Source organism: Perognathus longimembris, chromosome 1 (assembly GCF_023159225.1).
Source record: "Perognathus longimembris pacificus isolate PPM17 chromosome 1, ASM2315922v1, whole genome shotgun sequence".
Taxonomy (NCBI): Eukaryota; Metazoa; Chordata; class Mammalia; order Rodentia; family Heteromyidae; genus Perognathus; species Perognathus longimembris.
Window position 1 is genome coordinate 28,173,713 of NC_063161.1, and position 22,800 is coordinate 28,196,512.

Here is a 22,800-nt window from a genome sequence, read left to right on the forward strand (position 1 = left end):
GCACTGAAGGCCAGAGAGCCAGAAGGTGCCAAGTCAATGCCCACCCTCCACAGCGCGTGCCCACACTTGTTTCCCAATAAGAGTATTGTGTGGGAGAAGCTCAGGGCGGGGAGAGCGAGTACCCAGTTTCCACGCGTGCCCATCCCTGGCCCTCGCCATCGTCGGGGGCGCTGCGATCAGCTGGAGCCTCAGCAGACAGGGCGAGGAGTGAATCCGCGAGCGCGCGTGTGTGCGTGAGGAGGAGAGCAAAGACGTGATTACTTCAGAATTTATTTAAGGGCCGGTGGAAACCACTGCAGCAGCTTCCAGGGGAAGCCCTTCTTCCAGAGGAAGAGGTGGTAGCGGCTGCCAAGAAGGAGGAGGGGAGGAGACCGAGACCGAGTGGCAGCGGCCACCGCACCAGGCGGGCATGCGAATGCGAGGAGGGAAGGATGCTGTAGTGTCCTCTCCGGCTCTGGGCAGGTTGGTTCTGTAGGCAACCTATGCAAGCAGACAGGCAGACGCGGGGCAGGAAGGGGAAAACTGGGCGAGGAGGGTGTGTGTGTGTGTGTGTGTGTGTGTGTGTGTGTGTGTGTGTGTGTGTGTGTGTGTGTGTGTGTTGGGGGTGGGGGGCATGCTGGCTGCTTCCCTTCTCGGAAAAGAAGCGCCTCCTTTAAGTGAAATCAGACACCCTAAATGTAGAAACTGGCCGCGTGCCCGGATACCTGTCCAGTTTCATGCATCCCTGGGAAGTCTTTTCCTTTTAACTCCTAGCCATAGCCCTAAACTCCTGGTGGGGGGCACTGGGTGGAGAACTTCCCTCCTCACGCCTTTTCTCAAAGTTCATGTCTAGAAGGACATTTCTTCCAGACTCCAAATGGTCGGGAACGGAAGAGGAGCGGGCCGTAGTGCCACTTGGTTAAGTTTCTAAAAGTCTGCACCCCCACCTCCACCCCCTACTCCCACCCCCCTTCCCCGATTCTCCACTCCCAGTCCTGGGGCTCCAGTGGCACGCGCAGGAGCGGTGGCTGCTCTGGCAAAGGGGCCGCGGCTGCTTTAAGAACCGCCTCCCCCTCTCATCTCTTTGACAATGGTCTGAACCGAGCTCTGCTTCCCAAAGCAAAATTTGTAATATGCCATTTTTCCGATGGATGCTTCTCCTTTTGGCTGCTGACGGAGCCGTGGGAAGATGTCGAGTCGCGGCCACGCCACACAGCCCCGGCACGTTCCGGGAGAGCGCTGGGGAACGCGTGTGTCTGAGCTGCTTTTCTCCTCCCATTGCTAGGGAACTGGTCCCAGACTGCTGGGTGTGAGCCTCGCCGCTCGTCGAGCCGGAGACTGCGGTGGTCATTGATCCATTGAAGAAGCAGGACCCGAAATCACAGACCTTAGGTACAGACACTGGCCTTGGAGTCCCGTGATTTCCCCTGCTGTTTGATGTATTTATCTTTAATCACCTCCCCGGCCCCACCCCACCCCCAGGGAAGGTGCGATTTCAGTGAGGTACCTTTTGCTTTCCACCCATCTTTTCCCTCCCTCCCCTGTCTTGCCTCCTGCCTATTAAGCTTTCTCTCTCTCTCCCTCGGTGGGCAGCCTGAGTAATTTCAGTGGGGGAAAGATGAAGTCAACTTCTTTAGGGTGGTGGTGGGGGGTGTGGCCGAGAGAGAACTGTCCAGCAGTGCAGGGCGAGCTGTTCTTGAGCCATTTGTAAATGCACCGCGAAAAAGAAAGTGCAAATGCTTCTATTGGAGGTGATAGGGATTTTTCTTTTCCTGAGGACAAGGGGATTTCAGAGTTAAATAGGAGGAGGAATATTCATGTAATGCAATCAGACAATGACTCGGATTGCTCTCCCCACAATTACTCCTGGTGGGTTAACTGAGGAGGAGCTGGCATGATTCTGAAGATGAAATCTTTACAGAAGCAACTCACCATCAGAGAAGAATTGCATCTCAGACTATAGTAGGTCCGTATTCTAGTGATAGGGTTAAACAAAGTTATTCATTGACAGAAAAATAAAAGCTATTGGAACCCTATCATAACTGGAGAGCTACTGCTTGGATGGTAAACTGGATGTTGAAATCCCTGGGGTAATGACCCTGGTGGGCATTCAAAACTTTTATTTTGAAAGCTGAGAGATTTAGAAGACAGTCAAGGTTATGTGCTAACAATATGGGAGTTGGTTTTTTTGCTATGAAATTCTCAAGCTAAATTTAAACATTGGGAAAATTAAACCGAACGGGCTTATTTTCTTTCCCCTTTACAATGAAATGATCAATGCCTCAACCTAGATCTTGTAACCTTTCAGTAATCTAATGAACAAGTTATCGATATCTAGATAATGTTCACATAATGAACACATCAAATTGACTAGTGGAGGGGGTATGAAGAGATGAATATCCCAGCAAACTGCTCTTATTCCTTTTCTAATTTTAGAGGAATTATGTGATGTTTGCATTTTCTAATAGTAGAAGAGACTGTAAGAAATTAAAAAGTGGTTTATCTGTGAAATTCTTAAGTACTGAATGAGCATACCCTTCTGAAGCATGCAAGTAGTTTCTCATGTTCTATCTGCTATAAACTATCTGCTATAGATTTTTATTGCTTCTAATACTTAAAAAAGGTTTCAGTGTCATTATGTTTTAATAAACAACCTAATATTTTGCAATTCAGGTCCCAAATGTGAACTCTTTTTGGAGACATTGTTTTCTCCTTCATTTGGATTGATTGTGAAGAAAAAGTAGCATGTATTCTTTTTTTTTTTCTAATCAACTTCTGGGTAGTGTGATTTTGGAATTTGGAGAGTTCAGAAGTATCTAGGAGAATTAAATCTTTAGGCCTATAAGGAGAATGAGTCATAAAAGTAAAATAATCTTCCTGGAAACTTTTACATCTCTGTGATCTCAGTCTCTGGTAACCCACTGGATATTTAATGTGAACATAGATTTTCATCCATACATTATGGAAGAAAAATTTTGAAAGGCTAAGTAACTTACATTATTTTACATGTTTTTGGAGTGGAATGAAATCAAGTCTTCTGAGTGTAGATTTGATAGAATTTCTAAGTCCACAGTAGCTTCTCATCAAATCAAAGACAACATTGTTTTACTGAACTAAAGTCTCAAACTTGGCAATGTGCAATGTCTCACTGTACTATCAAGAGGTTGTATAGAATAGCATATGACATTCAGATAAAGGCTGTTGTAGTAATTACTACAGTTTTCCTTAGAATTTAAAGTTGTTGTATTTCAGAGTGGACAAGTACTAAGGAATTTTATTTTTAAGAAAGGCTTAGTTTAAATGAAAAGTTAGAAATTGTTAGATAACTTTCAAATTTAAAGTTTATTTGTGTTGTGTTACAATTTGTCAGAATGCTATCCTTTCTTCTCCTAGTATTTTATTTTAACCTTAAGTGTCGAAATGGACACATTGGCTGGTAGTAATGGTTTCCCAAAATATCACAGTTGCTTAATTTGTAGATTCCAAACATGACACATGAACTAATCACTTTTGACTAAAAAGTGTAATTTAAATAATGTAATTTTTTTCCAATTCTTTTTTTGATTAAGTTTGAATGAGCATCAATGCTTTAAAAGTAGAAAATAATTGTATGTTTATAAAATAAGTAGTTAACATTAGTACTAAGTGTGTAAGTAGGTGAGGGTGAATATGTAAATTTAATCTACATGTTTATCTGCACTTGGGTGTGTAAATAGAAATTGAATAAGGCAAGTACCTGCCTTCAGGGAGCTCAAAGTCTTTTTGTACCCTGAACAATTTCAAAGATTTTAAAATTATTCTACAATTCACTAACTTTTAAATTTTTAATGCCTAGGTTATCAGAATAAAATAATTTTATTTTTAAAGTTTCTTTTAATTTTCATGGGGTTGTAGACAAATACTTCACAAATAATCAATTTTCTGTCCTCAGTAACTCAATTTATTTGAAGAATAATGTAAAATTAATTAGCTTTTATGCTGTAAAAATCTCGACTTTAAAAATAACATTAGAACAATTTTCTTTATGGACAAGAATATTATGCAGAAAAATGAATTGACTTTACCTTATAAAACGAGAGTGCTCCAGGATAAACAGCCAAACCAGCTTTTCTCCATATCAGCCTTTTGCAAAACCATGCCCTCTAATTAATAGCTCCTGGCAATCCGACAATATCTGAAAGTTTAAATGAGTTCTAATATGCTATTTTCAGGATGAAAAAGAAAATAAAGTAACTTTTGACTGTTGAAATGTCACAAATTGGACAATATAGAATCTCAATATTTCAATTGTAAATCTTATAGCAAACTAATAAATGATTTTTAAAACTACTTTGAACAGTTCATTTATTTGATGACTAAGAACTTGTGATTAGCAGCTGAGATGTGAAGCTACTGTATTAGCTAATGTAATTTACCACATCTGTTTCGTAGAATATTTGGAATAGTGTTAGTTTGAATTGTTTGGATGGAAACCAGACAATGCATCTAACAGGAAACAAAGGGATATTAAGTGTAGTAAGTATAATTAGTGGGATAATGATCAATAAAACTCATGTATCTCAGCCTGTTTAATAGAGTTAGGTAGCGTTTGGTGTTCAATTACCTAAATCATTTAAAAATATTTATTTCCAGACACTGTTGTTCTTTGTTTGCAATATAATAACAAATGATATGGAGTTGGATAGTGTAAGAGATTTGCAGTTGCAGGAAGTGAATGGGTGGCAATATAATAACTCATAGGCCATTTATACAAACTAAAGTGGGTGAGGTGAATCATGGGAAAGAATACTAAGAAACAGGTGGAATCTAGTTTCTTGTTGGTGGGACATGCTTGGTGTGTCAGTGAAGGATGAAGCATGTTGTTGAAGAAGGCAAATGGATCCTATCTTATTGTGGACAAAAGAGTTGGGTTGAATTTAGGGAAATAGGAAAAGGAAAGAAAGACAGAGAGTTTAATTAGCTAAAAACTAAAGTGAGACCAGAGGCTGGTGGCAATGTAGAAAATAATTTCGCATCTAACATCCCACCCTTCCATTTGCTTTCTTTAAGCAATGATGTGTGAAGTGATGCCCACGATTAATGAGGACACCCCAATGAGCCAAAGGGGTTCCCAAAGCAGTGGCTCGGACTCAGATTCTCATTTTGAGCAGCTGATGGTGAATATGCTCGATGAACGAGATCGACTTCTAGACACCTTGCGGGAGACTCAGGAAAGCCTCTCACTTGCCCAGCAAAGACTCCAGGATGTCATCTACGACAGAGACTCACTCCAGAGACAGCTCAATTCAGCCTTGCCACAGGTATGAATAAGGTGCCTTGGTCCTTCCTATTGTAACTGGGAACATGACTGCCTTTATTAACAGCCCCATAATTACTTTCCACTCATATAGGTACTACAGATATTTTTCTGAGAAAATATTTAAGAATAGATGTTCACTTACATGAAATTCTGTCTTAAATCAAATCATAGAGTAGGGTCTGGGGATTTACCTCAGCAGAAGGGTGCCTGCCTGGCAGGTGCAAGGCCCTGAGTTTGGTCCTCAGCCTTTGGGGGTGGGGGGCAGAAGGTATAATAGACCCAAATTATAGAGTACTGATGGATGTATGAAGAGTAATTTATGGGCTGGATTCTTTCTTAAACGTGTGCTTCTATATGCTTTGATGGAGCAAGAAAACCACTTGTGAATCAGCTTTTCAGGATTGGGGAATAATTATCTTTTTTTAAAAATCACAATTAGGACATTTAGAATGTCTACTTTTGTTTTCCAGTTGTACGTTCTGTCTTTGCAAATGTTAATTCTTTGGAAGTCTACTGCTTAATTATCATTTAATTTGTCTTAGTTAAAACTACACAGCACCTCCTTTAAAACTCTTAGAGTTACTGATTCTTTCCTCTCAAAAGATACTCTGCAAGGTTCTTTATATTTTTTAAATATTTTAGTCATTGAGAAAAGCCAAGATGTCAGCTTTACTTTCACAAAATAATGTTGTTAGATTTGTTGTTTCTAAATACAAATCTGTCTTTTCTGGAAAAATTTTAATGATGGCCAGCTTATTTACGCAAAGTTAATGGTGAAGATCAAAAAAGAATTGCATGACTGTGCTTCTTTTAGGAAAACTATAGAATATGAATGAAATTTCAATAATCTGTCAATAAAGTACAGTTTCTTTTAAATTCAATATTTGGGGATTGCATTATATGTCCATGTGTTCCCATTCTTCTTGTGATCTTAGTGGAAGCTGAAAAAAATGTGATGCTACCTGTAATATTCTACAATTATCCTTGCTATCTTTGCAAACCTAAAATATGTTCACCGTCAATTTAAATACTATGAAAATAATTCTAAGTTAGGATTGGAATTTTTTCCTTCTATAAGAAGACATGTCATTATTTCCTAAGAAGGTAGTTAAATTATCAGAATCAGATACTTTGGAACAAAGAAAACTGGAAAATGTTTTGTACACAACTGTATGCATAAATGGTCTACATAAATTTTTCTGAAAGGTACAAGAATTTTAAAAATTCTTTTTTAAGCAACTCAGATTAATTGAAAATCAAGAATATGCTGTTATACAATTTATTTTATTATTGATTATAATAATGCTGACTGTGTCCAGAACTAGAAGCCTACTTCTGTTTGCAAGTTTAGATAAGTCATTAGATAAGTCATTTGATTTCCGCAAGTATTTCTTCCCTTGGAAAGATTAGGTAATATCTGCTCCCAAGAGTAGACAAAAGGAGATATGTGTCTGTTTCTGAAACTATTGTGTAATGTTAGGCAGTTTTCATAAATGGAAATTTACAAAATTTGTTTCCTGGGGATGAATTCTGTTCATTCTGTACAAAGATTATCTTGACCTTGTGATATTTTAAGATTTAAACTAGGGGAAATTTGGAGAAAGTGTCAGATTCTTCCTTAAAGTATTTTTATTCCAAAGGTAAATTGTGCAAGTGTCTTTTTGCCCTGCTTCTGACTTGCTGAATAAATTTAATCAAAGTACTTAATTCAAATAATGGTAGAAACTGCATCATAGGATCATTATGAGAAATAGATGAGTTGGAACATGTCAAGTGATCAGCTCAGAGTCTCACAGATAGTATGTGCTCAATAAATGTTAAGTGGAACTATTGTTGCAGTTATCATCATTGTAGTTATTATCACCAGGATCTTCAGCCAACCTTAACTAAACAATTTTATTGTAATTATGAACACTACCAAAAATCGGAGAGCACTGAAAATTCCATGCTCTTCTCAATCTTTTTAATCTTCTCAATCTTTCTCAAATCATTTATATTTGTTTTTAATTATTAAAAAGCTTAACTACAGTCTTCTAGTGTTTCCACTCTCCACTTCAAGGATAACTTGTATTCACTGTGTCAAACAGCATCCCTTTCCACTCTGCTGAGATTTAACATCTGGCTTGAGCTACTTTTTTGTGAGTGAAACCTAAGAGCAACACACTAACATTATTTTGGGGTTTTTTTTTTGGGGGGGTTGTTTGTTTTCAGTCCTGGGCCTTGAATTCTGGGCCTGGGCACTGTACCTATGCTCCATCTGCTCAAGGCTAGCACTCTACCACTAGAGCTACAGCACCAAATTAGGCCTTTTTCTGTGATTAATTTGAGATAAGAGTCTCATATGCTTCTCTGCCCCAGCTGGTTTCGAACCACAATCCTCAGATTTCAGGCTCCTGAGTAGCTAGGATTTCAGGAGTGAGCCACCAGCACCTGACCATACTGTTTTTAATCTCTTTCCCAGTCATAGTCAAACTAGTTGTTATCCACAATTACATACAGCTATTCTGTTTTCTTGCATTGCTTTTCTGCATACCATTCACTTTCTTCCTGGCTATATGAAATGGTATTTGCTTGTAGCCTTATTTTACTTAAGGTATCAAATACTGCTTCTATCGTTAATATTCTTCTAAAAGTATTCTTCTGTATGCAACAGCAGATATTTATTTTTCAAATCTAATGATTCTTTTCCATTTTTCATGTTCATTCAAGTATCTATGTCAAGCAACATTGCCAATCATTTCACACTGGAATTCCAGGCCCTTAATTTCTCATCATCATTCTTTTTATAGCCTACTCATTCTTTTCCTACATTCATTACCTCTTCTATTCCTATGCTACTCTTTGTTTCTTTGCATTTTCCAATCATAACAGCTGCTCTTCTTCTTAGACTAATGGTTCAGTCTAAATTCAAAAATCCCTCTTTTTAATCTTTAATATCTCTTCCAATGATTTCTTCCTTCTTTATTGTCTTCAGTGATTCTTCCTTATCAACTGTAACTTGATCTCATGATCACATCAATTCCTTATAATGAAAATGATAGATACAATGAGAAGAAAAACTCCCTGTGGTTCTGCTCATATATTCCAATTAGTCCTTTTATCACTCTAAGCATGTTGTTTCCAATTTACCTCAGTCTCAACTTCTTCATCTCCTTTTAATTATCTTTAAGTAGTTGTACAAAAAGATTTGTTTTTTTTTGCCAGTCCTGCGACTTGAACTCAGGGCCTGATTACTATCCCTGGCTTCTTTTTGCTCAAGACTAGTACTCTACCACTTGAGCCACAGAAACACTTCTGGCCTTTTCTGTTTATGTGGTGATGAGGAATCCAACACAGGGCTTCATGCATGCTAGGCAAGCACTCTACCACTAAGCCACATTTTCAGCCCAAAAAGTTATAATTCAACTTGCCAGTTTATCAGTTCAATGCATGATGTCGATATGTGCCATACCTTTTATCATTCTCCTTACTTTCTCCCAAACAGTATTATTATATTCTTAGAAAATTAAGAACAAAAAAAAACAGTCACCAGGTTTACACACCTATAATCTTTGCTATTCAGGGAGCTGAGATCTAGAGTATCACAGTCTACTCAGGCAGAAAAGTACACTGAACTCCATCTCCCAAATAGCCAGTAAAGAGTAGAGTTGAGCGAGGTATAAGTGGCTCATGCTTAAAATCCTAGCTACTTAGGAGGGTGACATGTGAGGATCATCATTTGAAGCAAGGCCAGGCAAACAAAAACAAGATTGGCTATCTCCAACAAACCAGCAAAAAGCCTGAACTGCAGGCATGTATCCGGTGTTGTTATTCCAAGGCAAAACTTTTGTCTTAACTGTATGAGTATTATCAATAACATCCTTGTTGCTAACTACAATGGTAAACATTATAACAAACTAGTCCTCATATAACCAATATCTCCTTGTTTTTCCTCTGTATGAAAATAATAATACAACAATGTATAGTACATCTTTTGCCTTATTTATTTTCCTCTTCTCACTCTACTGTAGTCTAATCCTATAAGGAGATTCTTTCCTACTAGATACACAATGGCATTGTCTGTCTGTAACAGTACCTGCCCTTATCTTATGGTTTTTTTTTTGCCAGTCCTAGGCCTTGGATTCAGGGCCTGAGCACTGTCCCTGGCTTCTTTTTGCTTAAGGCTAGCACTCTGCCACTTGAGCGCCACTTCTGGCCGTTTTCTATATATGTGGTGCTGGGGAATTGAACCCAGGGCTTCATGTATAAGAGGCGAGCATTCTATCACTAGGCCATATTCCCAGCCCTGCCCTTATCTTATGTTGAAAAAGAATAGTAAATAAAAACAAAAACGTTATATTTAATTATTTGGTGAACTAAGTTTGGTGATGCCTGGGTTCGAACTCAGATCTTTGAGTTTACTTGGCCTAATCACTTGGCAAACTTTTTACCATTTGAGCTACAGCACTAGGCCTGTTTTTTTTTTTTAATGTTTTTTTTTTTGCTGGTTATTTTGGAGAGTCTAAAGGACTTTTCTGCCCAGGCTGGCTTTAGACTGTAATCTTCCAAGGCTAAGCCTCTTGTTATAGCTAGAATTAGAGGCAACAAGCACTGATTTCTGCCAACAACAACAACAAAAATATTATTTTGCTTACTAGAAACATTCATTGTATTTGCGTTTATTTTGCTATATTTATTTGGTAAGTTACACAATCAGGAAAAATGATAACATATATTGAAGATCTTAGTAAAAGAATAAAAGGAATAAATTACATGAAGCTCCATGGTTTAAATGTTTACAGTGCCAAATTAATTGTGCATAGGAGACCAGAATTGACATTGAATCTCAAATACCCTTTTACAATGTCATGAGTTTTATATGACGAGATGGTTGTGGCATTTTGAATATCTAAGAATAATGGCACTGGGTCTCAGCTCACTAATGATATGTAATATGGGATATTAACGTAAATTCTTTTCACTTTGAATTCCATTTCTTTTTATACCACTAATGTTCTTTTATTAAAGAATTATTTCCTAAATTATAAAAGAAATGTTATGAATAGTTACACAGTATTTAAATACTATGACTATTATCTCCTAACTGCGTGACTTGCCTTTTGTGGAAGGACAAAAAAGAGATAGAACGTTCTTGATTAAGCTTTGTCTTTTAAACAATAATGTTTTAATCATTCATTCTTTTTTCTTTCACTTTGTCCTTATGTGATTCATTTCTATTCTCTCAGTGTGAAGAACACCCATAGCCATTAGATTTATCAAGATGAATTTTTAACCTGAGATTTTTTTCTAAAATTTGTAGTCTGATTTGGTTCACTCAATATTGACAGACACATGATTAATTTCCTTTTAATAATCTTTAAATAGAAATTCAAGGTTTAGTAACAGACTCTGCTTTTGCTGAGTGGTTCTCTTCATAACTTTGTGGCTCAAGTCTCCATAGCACCTGTCATCCATCAGAATGCCCAGTTGTGACAATGAGTTTAGAATTATGATTGTGGAATTCTTTTATTAAAACCTGCCTAACACATCTTAATTAGTTTCATCTTATGTTTTTGCATTGATTCCAACAGTCTGTTTATAGGTAGATATAAGATACTAGTTATCTAATAGCTTATAACATATGACCCTTAGTAGACTCCTTAATACTTCTTTGTGAGTAATAAAAAATAATTTTTAATTTAAATGAATATGGGTAGCCAAAGAAACTTAGAATAAGAATTTTAAACTATGTTTTGCATTGCAATCAGTTTATCTGTGATTCTATTAACTTTAAAAATGATCTATTAGTTTCTAGAAAATGTGATAGGGTTTACTGAGTAAGATTCTGAATGGTATTTTTTTTTTTTTTGCATGTCTGGATCTTGCCTTAAGGACAAACTTCTGCAGTTATAAACCTTTTAAGTCCTTTTTACCAATCAAAATGTGATATCCTAGGTCTCGTTACCTTCTTATATTCTCCATGAAACATATTAATATTGTATTTTTATATAGATAATATGTGCCTTAAGATATATTTACATTGGGGCTGGGAATATGGCCTAGTGGCAAGAGTGCTTGCCTCATATACATGAGGCCCTGGCTTCAATTCCTCAGCACCACATATACAGAAAATGGCCAGAAGTGGCGCTGTGGCTCAAGTGGCAGATTGCTAGCCTTGAGCAAAAAGAAGCCAGGGACAGTGCTCAGGCCCTGAGTTCATGGCCTAGGACTGGCCAAAAAAAAAAAAAAAAAAAAAAAAAAGATATATTTACATTTACTATTGTATTACTAATTACACATTCTGGGTCTTAAATCTTCTACCTGAAATTATTTTTCTTCTACCTGAAAAACAACCTTAGCTATTTTCTTTTGTGGATGTGTGCAAATGAATATTTTTCTCCCATTAAAATTTTTAGAAAATGACTTTAATTCACCTGTTAGTAGTTACTGAAACCAGACTTTAAGGCATTAGGTCTAACTCTAGACTTTCTGTATGTCATCTCTGGCCACTGGCCCCAAGAAGCCAAATAAAGAGATGAATAATGAAGGATAGAAAAAGGGAAACTACTGGAGCAGAAGATGAGAGGTATTAATAGTTACACAGTCCCAGTCAAAGTGTGACTTGGTTGGCCATGATTTCAGTCCTTTTTTAGGGAGAGGTTCTTTTGAAGTTGATATTATGGTTTTGTGAGGAGAGCATTCTGGGTAGGATTAACAGGTCATTGGTGACAGGTGCTCTATCTTGCATAGGCTCTTCTGTTCTAGCTGGGCAGTGGGGATGCAGTTTCCACTATCCTTCCTCCTATGGATTTTATCTTTTCTAGATTCCAAGGTAGCAGAACAGGCAAATGGAAGCCACAATACTTTTTAGCTATTTTCTCAGCCTAAGTAAGAAATCATTGCTTTTCAGCCAAAGCAGTGTAAGTATCTGCTTCATTGCCTTCTATGGGCATTGATGAGATAGTTTTCTTCTGACTTTTATTGTTACTATTGAAAAGGATGTTTTGTTTCAGTTGCCTCTCTGAGAGTCAAAGGTCTTGCTTATTTTTCTCTCTGGCTACCATAAAGACTTTAGTTTATAATTCCATTATGCACCTGAAATGTATATTTCTTTTTTCCCTGTTTTAGTGATTGTAGGAATTATTGACATTGTGATTTCATGCCTTGGATTATTGTCTTGATCATCTTGTTCTGGAATTGTATTTTGCATAAGCTAGTTTTTCTCAATTTATCTTTATTCTTACCTTTCAATCTCTATTTTCTCTTCCCTTGTCTTTTGTTTTTAAGCAATACTGGGCCTTGCACTTGCGCACAATCTCTACCACTTAAGCAACATTCCTACTATATGTGCTGTTAATTGGTCTGATAGACTCTCACATTCTGCACAAAATCAATCTCAAATTACAATCCTCCTATCTCTGCCTCTTGTGTAGCTGAGATTACAATCACTTGACTTTAGCAAGAATGACTTTGAACCATGATTCTCCAATCTCCTACATATATAGCTGCGATTACATCTCTTTATGGACCATTCAAAATTTTATTTTTGTATCTATTTTGCTTTACACTTTTCATCTGTATTTAATTTGTAGTTGTATATGTTTTTTTGGAATCTTTACTGTGACTACTTTCCTTTTGATGTCTAGAATTGCCATTCATTTCTTGTTCCATTATTTTTTTCTTTTATTAGCTCCAACATTACAACACAACTACTTTAAGTCTTTCAGATAAATTCGGTATCCGAAACCATTACAACTTCTTTTAACTTTTAGTGTATTCTTGTCCATTCTTATGAGCTTGTCATTTCTAGTAGGTGGTTACTTTTGACTTTGTAGAAGTTTATTTGTAATCATTTATTTACTTTTACCTGTAGAATTGGTTGTATTATACAGTTGACTATTGCTGAAAATTGCAGTCTATTAGCTTCTATCAATGAAATATAAATAACTAATAAAAAGAAATTTAACGTAATTAATTCTCTTTAATAAACATGCTCATTTCTGTGAGAACCAATTGCGAATTTGTCTTTCCTATTTCATTTTCTGGTGTACTCCTAATGGTGTTACATATTTCAGCTAAGAATCTGAATGTTAGTAGCCACCATTACTGAGAAATATCTCCTTTCCTCCAGCATTTCCTCCTTCAAATAATTCTCCTCACAGCTGCAAAATTATCTATTGAAAAGGCAAATCAGGCTATGCTGCTCTCTTTCATAAAATAGTTCCAGGCCCATAATGATAATTTATCACTCACTAAATTCAGCAAAGTCACAGGATAATAAATGGATATATAAAATGGATTGAATTTCCTATATATGTGAAAGAATAATGAAAAAATAATTTTAAGAAAATAATTCTATCCATAGTAGCATGAAAAATAATAAAAATATAATAAAAATTAAGAAAGTATGTGGATTTCATGATAAAACGTTATATAATCTTAACAAGAAAAATTTAAAAAGAGAAAAAGAATCCTTGTTCATTTTGGAAGATCTCCCGTTCTTCATAGCTCTACTACCACTCCTTTCTTCTCCCTTTGACTCCTCCTCCTCCTCCTCCTCCTTCTCCTCCTCCCCCCTCCCCCTCCCCCTCTTCCTCCTCCTGTTTTTGCTCCTGCTCTTTCTTCCTCTTCCTGCTCTTCCTTCTCAACCCTTCTCCTCCTTCTCCCGGTCTTCTTATAATAATTTTTATCATTGTTATTATTATATTTGTATGAATGTCTAGCTATTGATCCAGGACTCTGCCCATGCTAACCATGTATTCTACTACTAAGTCTACTTTCAGGCTTCAATATTATTAAGATGTTACTATGCACTAACTTTCTATAAATGTTACAGAATTCTAACTAAATATCAGCGAACCTTTTTTCAGAAAAAAAGATATATTGGTCCTGAACTTTGTATAGGAAGACAGAGAACCCAAGGTAGATTTAAAAAAAAATTGAAGTAAGATTATTGGATAAATTAAACTTAGAGTTAACACTTATTTACCCTGAAATTATAGATATTAGGATAGCTTCATGTCAGATATGTATATCAAAAGAAAACAAAGAATAGTAAAAAAATATGTCACTAACTTTATAGCCAAGTGATGATCAACAAATACGCAAAGACAGTTCAATGTGGAAAAGACAGTCTTTCAATAAATTGAATTAGCATCATAAAAAATAAATATGAATAACTGAAGACTAACATGTAAAAAGTAAACTATGCTTTTTGTATCAAATATTTACCTAAGGTCCTGTAATTAGAATAAAGAACTTCCACAAATTAATAAGAGGAAGAAAATCTAGTTTTAAACAAGTGGGTAAACAATTTGAACTGACCTTAGTCATTTTGACAATGATGGTAATTGAAGAACAATAAGCAAATAAAAATATTCGTAACAACATTATCAACTAGGAATTCCATGGCAAAACCATAATGTACTTATATACCATATCCACCAACATTAAGTGTTGACAACATTGTAGAGAACTTAGAACTTTCTTTCATTGCTAACTGGCATATAACACAGTCTAGTCACTTTCAAAACAACTTGGAAGTGTCTTTAAAAATTAAGCACGTTTTACCTCTAGAAATGTAAATAAGAGAAATAAGAACATGTGCACACATAGCCTGATCACAAATGTTCATAGCAGCATTATCCTCAGGGTGGTAAAAGGATAAAATCCTTTGTTCCATATCTGTTCAAGGAAATGTTTCAGTAACTGTAAGTAACAAACTATGGTGTTGCAACACAAATGGAGCTGAAAGGCAGCTAAGTAAAAGAAGATGGTTACAGAAGAACTTATTTTGGATGATTCCATGTTTCTGAAATACCTAGGAAAACCCCCAAAACCCCCAAAACCTTAAATCTGAAAGTAGAGAAATCATTGCATGGGGCTGGCTGGTGGGCATACAGAGAAGCTGGCTGCAAATAGACACAAGCTATCTTTCCAGGGTGATAGGTTTCCAGGTTGGAATGTGGTAATAATTATGGCTCTATAGCTCTAATAAAATCACAATATTAAACACTTAATGGAGAGGAATCTTCTGCTAAAGACATTATTTTTCAAGATGTTTAAACATGATTTCATACGATTACATATCAACTAAAGCAGCCAATGACAAACTTGACTGAAAATGAGAATCTCTCACAGTGTTGCTTAACAATAGCATTATTTTCTATTCATTGTTTTTGTTTCAGCAATTACCTTGGATAATACATATGTTTGATTTGCAAAATTCTAATCTAGAAAACCCACTATGTTATAAAGCCTGTTGACAATGTGCTTTTCTCTATTTTCCATTTTATGCTCTTTGACTCTTAACTTAAAAATGCTAGTCTAAACTTCTTAAGCATTGAATTGCTTAGTATTCATGTGTATTTTTTACAGATGCAACATAACCTTTACTATTATACAGATTTTTATCTTAACTAGCAATATATATTGTTTGGGTAAAATAAGTGTAGGCTAAGATTTGTCTGTGGTAAAATAAAAATTAGAATATGATTCCACAGGAAAGGGGAGAATGCTTATGCTTTCCACCACAGTATTCACGTGTGTGTGTGCAGAATCTATACCCTGAAACAAGGAATTGATAGAATTGATAGTGGCTTTCTCTAGAATTTATCGTTGTTTTTTTTTGTTGTTGTTGTTGTTTTTTGCCAGTCCTGGGCCTTGGACTCAGGGCCTGAGCACTGTCCCTGGCTTCTTTTTGCTCAAGGCTAGCACTCTGCCACTTGAGCCACAGCGACACTTCTGGCCATTTTCTATATATGTGGTGCTGGGGAATCGAACCCAGGGCTTCAGGTATACGAGGCAAGCGCTCTTGCCACTAGGCCATATTCCCAGCCCCTTTCTCTAGAATTTATAATGATCACCTTCTATCTAAAGGATTCTACATTCTTGCCATCATCGATCATACATATATTCAAAAGACAAGGACCTGCAATCAGAATGGTTAAAAACATACACTGTAGGAATATGTCTGGTTAGGGGCTCACAAAAATGGTTATCTAGATAATCCTGGTGGCATCATGCAAGGTTACAGAAATGAAAAAGACAAATGAAAAATGTCTTACCCCTTGAGGAATGCTTGGCTTATTTGAGATGACTGATGCTTAAATCAATATTTGTACTGATATGTGACAGAAGTATGACAGATAATGAACAAGAGCAAAGAACTCAGTGCATGGAATGAAACGAACCATCTGTTGATCAGTGAATTAGTTGCCATTTTCAAATATTTATGTTAGCCTCAATGAATTGTGAGATTAATTCCTTTAACTTACCTTTATGTATAGCAAGATAAAATGCCCAGAAAAGCATGCTTCCTCTTTTCATAGGTGTCAGGCAGGATATAATTTCAAGTTTTACTTATTCTATTTTTATTATGATAAAAACACAATGAGTATTATGCTCTTGAATTTTAAGTGCACAATGCAGTATTAGTTTATTGCACAATGTTGCACAGCTGTTCTTCAGAACTCACCTATCTTGCAACTGAAAAAATCTTACAGCCATTACACTTTATAAATACCAGTTCTTAGCGCAGAGCCCCCTCAGTGAAAGAAAGGATGAAGAAAATGTGTCACATCAATGGAACTTTAACCATACATTAGAAATAATGATATTGTATCATTTGTAAAGTAAAGGAAAAACCTGAAAACAATTATGTTAAGCAAAGTAAGTCAGACCCAGAGAGACAAAGGATGCATGTTTTCTAAATAGAAGCTAGATTTTAGATTATAAACTTATAAGTACATCTGTTGAATGGTATGCAAATGTGCACAAATGGATTAAATGAAATATGACAGAGTAAAGGGAGAAGTCAAACAATGTAATTCTTTGGAACAGGAAGGTCAAAGTTCAACTAAATAAACACCAGAAAGCAGGTTCTTAAAAGGAGTAGGGTGAGGCCAAGGGGAAGGGAGTAAAGGAATGAAGAGGAGAAGAGAGGGAGACTGCAATTAAGAATTCATTTTAGGGCTGTGGAATGTGGCTTGGTGATAGAGTGCTTGCCTAGCATGATGAATCCCTGGCTTTGATTCCTCACTACCATATAAACCGAAAAAGCCAGAGGCAGTGCTGTGGCTCTAGTATTATAGTGATAAACTTGAAAAAGAGCAGCTCAAGGACAGTACCAGACCCTGAGTTCAAGTCCTAGGACTTACAAATAAGGAAAAACAAAAGGAATCCAGTTTATATCCTATAAAATTAAGAAAAGTAAAGGAAAAGACTAGAAGTGGAGGGATGGGCAAGAACATTGAACATTGTATTTATAAACTGCTTTGTTAAATGACAATTCCTTTCTACAACTACTTAAAGATAATTTTTAAAAACTTCCTTTTTAGAGGCTGGGAATATGGCCTAGTGGCAAGAGTGCTTGCCTCATATACATAAAGCCCTGGGTTTGATTCCCCAGCACCACATATATAGAAAATGACCAGAAATGGCGCTGTGGCTCAAGTGGCAGAGTGCTAACCTTGAGCAAAAAGAAGCCAGGGACAGTGCTCAGGCCCTGAGTCCAAGGCCCAGGACTGGCAAAACAACAACAACAAAACAACAACGACCAAAAAAGACCTTCCTTTTCAGCTTTTACACTAAGAAATATTTTTCCAAAGCTCAAATCATTACATATTTAACTTTATGTGCTCCTTTTCTTCAGATATCAGGGGATATAATGTGATTAATTTTTTCTTCTTTTTTTCAGTCATGCTTTCCTTATTTGGGCTACTGAAATTGTTATTTTGCTGTTCTTCGGTACACTTAATAAGATACATTATTTCTAACCAAACTTATGATTTTTCTCTTTAAAAAAAAATCCATATTTCTTTATTTAGTCACACCAGGAAACTAATTGTACCATTTTATGCCTAATCTATAAAGAAAATGATCTGAATATTTGCTACATGTGCACTTTTGCAAAATGGGGGATTCACTAGTTGAAATAACATCAATGGCTCTTTACTGTTGAATTCTGTTGTATATTATTTGAGTTTTCGTTCTATGGCCTACAGTTGCATTGAGGTTTGAAGTTGATTTCTTGGCATGTATTTAAACACTGTTTAGTTTTCAATCTATTTTAATTATAATATTCTTTTATATCACATTTCCCATTTATGTGTTATGTGTTTTATTTTGATTCTCTCCTTTGTTCAAATAAAATGTACTGTTATGAATCTTTGTACGAAAGATGTTTGAGAAGTTTTTCTGAGCCATTATATACATGGCTGATACTATTCACTTTACATATGGTTATATGTTTTATTAGACAATATGCTTCCTAGAATGATGTAATTGATTTATATCTACGTGGATTTTTTTTTTTGTAGAATTGGGTTTGAATAGTGGCCCTTGTGCTTCTGCCATGATGTTTTATTTTCTTGTTGATGCTATAGCAAATGGTCATAAATGTATTGGCTTATTACAGTTATTTATTACATCACAATTCCATGAGTGAGAAATCCAGGTACTACATGGATTAATGGACCTCTTGGCAAAATCAAGGCATCAGAAGGGATATATTTATTTTTCTGACAGCAGAGAAATGACTGCCCTGAAGGGCAAAAATGATCCTCAGCAGGAAAAAAATCCTCGAGGAATATCAATATCAAACTTCAAATTATTATAAAGCTGTAGTTATATAAACAGCTTGGCACTGGCAGACAATCAGGTTTGAGGAACGATGGAATAGAATTGAAGACCCAGAAATTATCCCACAGGCCTTTAGACACCTAATCTTTGATAGGGGAGCCAAAATCATCCGATGGAAGAAAGACAGCCTCTTCAACAAATGGTGATGTCAGAATTGGCTATATACATGTAGAAAACTGAAGTTAGATTCTTACATATCACCCCACACAGAATCAACTCCAAAGGGATGCAAAAATCTTGAGAGAGGAGAAGATACCCTGAACATATAACTGAAAGGATAGGTGAAACACTAGGTTTCCTTGGCACAGATTGAAATTTTCTAGAGATCTAGAAACACAACAAATCAAAGAAAGCCTAGATAAATGAGATTGCATTAAAAGGCAGAGCTTCTCCATGGTAAAGGACACAACTAGCAAGAGAAATAGAAAGCTCCACTGCTTGTGAGAGGATCTTCACTTGCAGACACGGGCCTCATATCTAAAATGTACCTACAGCTAATAAAATTAATGGCTCCCAGTAACAAATCCTCAAGGAAACAACCATCCCATTAAGAAGTGGGCTAAAGAATTAAAAATACTTCTCTTGAGCAGAAATAAGAATAGCAATGGACATATGAAGAAATATTCAACATTTCTGGCCATAAAGGAAATGCAAATTAAAACTACATTGATATTCCATCTCACCCCAGTTAGACTGGCCATTATCAAGAAAACAATAATGGATGCTGGTGGGGATGTGGCCAAATGGGAATACTATTACACTCTTGGTGGGGTTGTAAACTGGTTCAACCACTATGGAAAGCAGTATGGAGGTTCCTGAAAACACTAAACATAGAGCTCTCCCATGAACTACCAATCTCACTCCTAGGCATTTACCCAAATGATCCCAAACAAGGCCACACTAAAGCTACTAGCACAACGATGTTCATAGCTAAGATATGGAGCCAACCAGGATGCCATTCAGTAAATGAATGGATCAATAAAACATGGTATGTATGCATAATGGCATTCCATGTGTCCATCAAAGAATGGCATTGCCCCATTCATAAGGATATGGAAAAACTTGGAAAAAATCATATTAAATGAAGTGAGCCAGACCCAGAGAAACATAGGCTCTATTGTCCCCCTCATTTGTAATAATTAGTGTATGTCTAGGATAGTTCTAGCAGAGGATGACAACAGCTCAATAGCTATGTACATATGACCATATACAATGATGCTAATGAAAGTGAATTCTAAGATATGGAAACAAGCAGTTTGTTTTTGTTTGTTATTTTTGTTTTGTTTCTTCTAATGTGCTGTGTGAGGTTATTTGTTTTTCTTTTATTTTTCCCTTATTTTTTTTCCCCTGTTGTCACTATATTTGATTTTGGTACTCTGTGTCTTGTATATGTTTATTTGATTTGGGGAAAGGGAAAAATATGGGAATAACAAAATGGTGAGACAAAGGACAAAAGGTGAACCAATGAAACAGGTATACTGACAAGACACTACGTTGTAAATGAACTATGCAACTTGGCGAGGGGTGGCAGGGCAGGGGAATCAGGAGGAAAGAATTTGGGAGAAAAAGGAGGGAGGGAGGGTAACAATGTTCTACAAAAAACGTACTCATTACCTTACATAGGAAGCTGTAAGCCCTCTGTACATCACCGTGATGATTAATAAAACCACACCGAGAGCTTTAATTCCTAGGATCAAACTCCTAGAGTTCCACGTTAGTGCCAGCCACTTGACCCAACAAACCAAATAAAGAGATTAATAATGATGAAGATCAGAGAAATATTTATTACTGACACTGGCATCCCTTAGCAAGAAAGCACGTCAGATACAGATATGAGGTTCTGACTTAAACAGGGAAAGAGTTAGGACAGAGGAGTGAGAAATAATCATTAAACATCTGGCCTTGTGTTCCACAGTTCTGGTTCTGAGAAACTGTTATTACTATCATCATTTGATCCATATAAATAAGTCATTGTGATCTATCCTTCACAAGCTCTACTGTTCTGCTTTGGGGGGGGGCAACTGTACATAAATCAATCATTCTTGCTCTTCCTGTATTACATGGTGACTGTAAGGTGGATGGCTTAGTATAAAGACAAACACAAAAATGGAGGCATACCAGGTGTCAGTGGTTCACAGTCAGAAGGCTGAGATCCGAGGATTGCAATTCCAAGCCAGGATGGACAGAAAAGCCTGTGAAACCCTTAATCTACAATTAATTGTAGAAAAAAGCTGAAAGTGAACCTCTGGCTCAAATAGTATATCTCTAGCCCTGAGAAAAATGTTGCCCAGAGTTTGAGCCCAGGTACAAGAAAAAAATAATGAAGGCATCAATGACAAGTTCTCATTGGTTCCTGTTTTTAGTTCATGGACCCAAGTAAAGAATTCATACTTTTCAGCAAAAGCTGTACTTTCCACCCTTATGGAGGCTGTTTTTCTTATCCCATCTGTTTTCACATCAGCAGTTTGGTTGAGCCCAGCCCTTGCTTCTGATCTCTGCTGAAGTTCTCTGATCTCAGCTGGAGAAATGTTACCACTTTGAGGGGCCATGGTAATTAAGTGTATAGTTCAATACACACTCTTTATTTTAAGATTTATAACATTAAATATATCTGTGAAGTTCCATTTACCAATTATCTAACATATGCACAAATTAGGTGCAGTCGACTTTGGAGGTCATTCAGTCCACCACAGGTGGGTCTCTGTCATTCACAGTGTCATCAATAATAAACTGCATATATCATAGCTGAAACCATTCACAGTATTATGCAGGAATTCAACACAAAGTGCAATGTAGAACATACAGTGACAATTACAGATGGTTTATTAACCATAACATTATGGTTTCAAATGTTCTCATCAAGCATATCTTGATTCATTTACACACTGTCCAGTAGCCTCATTTTAAAATTAAATCTAGGTAGTCATGGTATTTTGGAATTTGTATAGTTTTCGTGTGACTATGGAAAGGCTGAATTCTATAAGGAAAAATTGCATTAAGTGAGTTACTAATTTAAGTGCAGTGATATGTCTATTCATATAGTAATTCTTTAAAATTATCTTCTTTCTTCACACACACACTACGTAGAAAATAATTTGAAGAAATAGTCACACTTTGTATTCTATTTGTAATTATTTTATTGTAATTAATATTTACGTAAGTAAACATACTAGATCTTTGGATAGAGAGACAACTTGTAATTTCTAAAATAATTTTGGACATTATACAAGGGTGCCTTTTGATGTTTACCAGAAATATGTTCTTTTGAATAACATTCATTGATATTAGTTGACTGAGACTGCTGAATCTCCTAAATATGTTCTTGCTTCTCTTCCCTTCCACTCATCACATCCACTTATGTAACTCTCTATGTCATGCATTATATTACAGATTTCTCTTAGGTAGTTGTGAATGAAATAAGTTTATTCTCCACATTCTTCAATAACAACTTTTCTATGGAAAAGTAGTTTTAAAAACAAAGGAAAGGTTTTTTTTGTCATTTTTCTGAATTTTATTTAAAAATCATAAGTATTCTTTTAAAATTAGTGTATAATTTAAAATTAATCTACAGGAAATGCAAACAAAATCTTAACATGTGGAAATGTGCAGTAAAATTATAAGGTGATAGTGTATTAGGAATACTTAAAGTTTGGTTCAATAGAGAGAAATTTTGGGGGCTAGGAATATGGCCTAGTAGTGGTAGAGTGCTTGCCTCATATACTTGAAACCCTAAGTTTGATTCCTTAGCACACATATATAGAAAAAGCCACAAGTGGTGCTGTAGCTCAAGTGGTAGAGTGCTAGACTTGAGCACAAAGAAGCCAGGGACTGTGCACAGGCCCTGAGTTCAAGTCCCAGGACTGGCATAAAAAAAACATGGAGAAAAATTTCTTTTTTTAAAT

The 22,800-nt window shown here is 36.2% G+C and overlaps 1 protein-coding gene across 10 annotated transcripts in view; it reads left to right on the top strand.

Annotated features, from left to right (window-relative positions):
* Positions 1 to 5,028: 5,028 nt before the first annotated feature.
* Ppfia2 (PTPRF interacting protein alpha 2) overlaps positions 5,029 to 22,800 on the top strand; it is a 328,094-nt gene continuing 310,322 nt past the window's right edge. For 9 of the 10 annotated variants that reach the window (XM_048358758.1, XM_048358750.1, XM_048358766.1 and 6 more), the window contains exon 1: positions 5,031 to 5,279. In XM_048358758.1, coding sequence (XP_048214715.1) covers positions 5,031 to 5,279 — 249 coding nt within the window. Of the gene's footprint in view, positions 5,280 to 22,800 lie in introns of all 10 variants that reach the window. The other variant, XM_048358923.1, reaches the window with a different exon arrangement.